The sequence below is a fragment of the Protobothrops mucrosquamatus genome, unplaced genomic scaffold (assembly GCF_001527695.2).
Source record: "Protobothrops mucrosquamatus isolate PMUCROS unplaced genomic scaffold, P.Mucros_1.0 scaffold7913, whole genome shotgun sequence".
NCBI classification, from domain to species: Eukaryota; Metazoa; Chordata; class Lepidosauria; order Squamata; family Viperidae; genus Protobothrops; species Protobothrops mucrosquamatus.
This window is the reverse complement of record NW_015393712.1, coordinates 10,880-13,001: the sequence shown is the minus strand read 5'-3', so window position 1 is coordinate 13,001 and position 2,122 is coordinate 10,880. Positions and strand designations below refer to the sequence as shown.

At 43.1% G+C, this 2,122-nt stretch overlaps 1 protein-coding gene across 1 annotated transcript; it reads left to right on the top strand.

The window, feature by feature from the left end:
- Positions 1-437: 437 nt before the first annotated feature.
- LOC107300673 (zinc finger protein 239-like) lies at positions 438-1,637 on the top strand (the record flags this gene model as incomplete). The annotated part of the gene is made up of 3 exons (XM_029287028.1): positions 438-829; positions 1,082-1,213; positions 1,316-1,637. Coding segments are annotated over exons 1-3 (846 nt in total), but the record flags the coding sequence as incomplete, so codon positions are not given.
- Between the last annotated feature and the right edge of the window lie 485 nt (positions 1,638-2,122).

The following is a 2,122-nucleotide window of genomic DNA, read 5'->3' as shown; positions in this document are numbered from 1 at the left end:
CCCACCACCACCATTGCCTGGTCCTCCCCCCACTCAAGAACCCTCAAGATCACTTAATGATTGCAACCAGCAGTGTGGGATTATGGTTGTAGATCCAAGGGATCATGTGACTCCTCACCTAACCGCTGCTTCACTGAACAACTGAAATTCCAGTCCCGACTGTGGTCATAAGTGGAGGATATCTCTCCTACAGATGTAGGGCCTCCATCACTGTCTCGGGTGTACTGGGGACCCTACCCTGGGCAGAGGGTGGGACTGGAAGACCTTCAAGGTCCCTTCCAAGGCTGAGATTTTGTGATTCTGTACCATTCTCAGAAGAAAATATTATTCTCGATTTCTTTTTTATTCTAACAGCAGATAAAAGATTGTAAACAAAGATTTATCTGCAATTCAACACATAATAGAAAATCAACACAAGGCAGCAGTCACCAGAAAGCATGGAGCCTGGGAAACTCTTGGATCCCCCGTCAGACACAATCAGCACTCCGGAAAACCACAAAAAACCCCATGAATGCTCAGAGTGCGGGAAATCCTTTTCTCGCAGATCAGTGCTTTTTACTCACAAGAAGATCCATATGGGAAGTGGATCCAGTCAAGGTTTGGAGGGTGAGAAATCCTCTGGAACAGACACCAAAGGTCTCAGAAACCCCCCCAGACTAAAACCCTATAGATGTATAAAATGTGACTTATGCTTTGGTCAAAAGTCAAGTCTTCTTACACATCAGAAAATCCACACAGGAGAGAAACCCTATCAGTGTCTTGAATGTGGGAATTTTTTTTGTCAGAAATCCACCCTCAGAAACCACGAGAGGCTTCACACAGGGGAGAAGCCTTACAAATGTTGGGAATGTGGAAAGAGCTTTTCTCAGAACTCAAGTCTTTGGCTCCATGAGAAGGTTCATGCAGGAATAAAATCGTACAAATGCTTTGAGTGTGGGAAATGTTTCACCCAGAGTTCAGGTCTTCGGACTCATGAGAAAACACACAGAGGGGAGAAAAAGGAAAAGTGCCTGGAATGTGGGAAATGTTTTTCCCAGAAATCACACCTGATGCGACATCAGAGACTTCACACCGGAGACAGACCTTATGAATGCCCAGAATGTGAGAAACGATTTATGTTTTCTTATGAACTTCGGAGACATGAGGAGAGGCATAAAGGAGAGTTACGCTATAAGTGTGGGGAGTGTGGGAAAAGTTTTAGTTTGCTAGGAGAGCTTCAGATTCATCAGAGAATCCACACAGGGGAAAAACCATACAAATGTGGGGAGTGTGGGAAATGTTTTTCACAAAAACAACACCTTGGAACGCATCAGAGGCTCCACACAGGAGAGAAGCCATACAGATGCGTAGAATGTGGAAAATGTTTTACTCAAAAGGGAGACCTTTGGGGCCATCATAAAACCCACACAAGGGAGAAGCCACATCAATGCAATGAATGTGGACGATTCTATCGTACCTCATCCGCATTTAGAAGTCATGTGAAAATTCACACAGGGGGAAAAAATTACAAATGTTTAAACTGTGGGAGAACATTTGCTCATGCGTCTTCCCTCAGAGGCCACAACCGAATCCATACAGGAGAAAAGCCCTATAAATGCTCGGAGTGCGATAAATGTTTTTCTCGGAAAGATACTCTTGTGAAACATCAGCGAACCCACACTGGAGAGAAACCATACAAATGTCTGCAGTGTGGGAAATGTTTTGCCCATCCTTGGTCACTTCGCATACACACCAGAAATCACACAGGATAGTGGTCTTATAAGTGTGTAGAGTGTGAGAAACCTTTTCATTGTAAATCAGAGTTAAAAATGCATCGAAATGTCCATAGCAGAGATAAACCTCTTCCGCTGTGAACGTTGAAAACATTTTTTTTTCAAAAGTCACATTTTAACGTTAACCAGGAACATCACACAGTGACAGAAAGGAAATCCTACTATTGTTTGGTGTGGGGAAAATGTTTTTCCTACTCAAGTAGCCTTAAATACCATAATCAAGGAAAACTACATAAATGTTGGGAGTGTTAAAAAGTTTGGCACACAAAGCAGCAGCGCTAGTACGTTAACAGAGTGATTACACAAGAGAAAAGAGCTATACGTGATGGGCAGAGTAGATAATGTTTTGC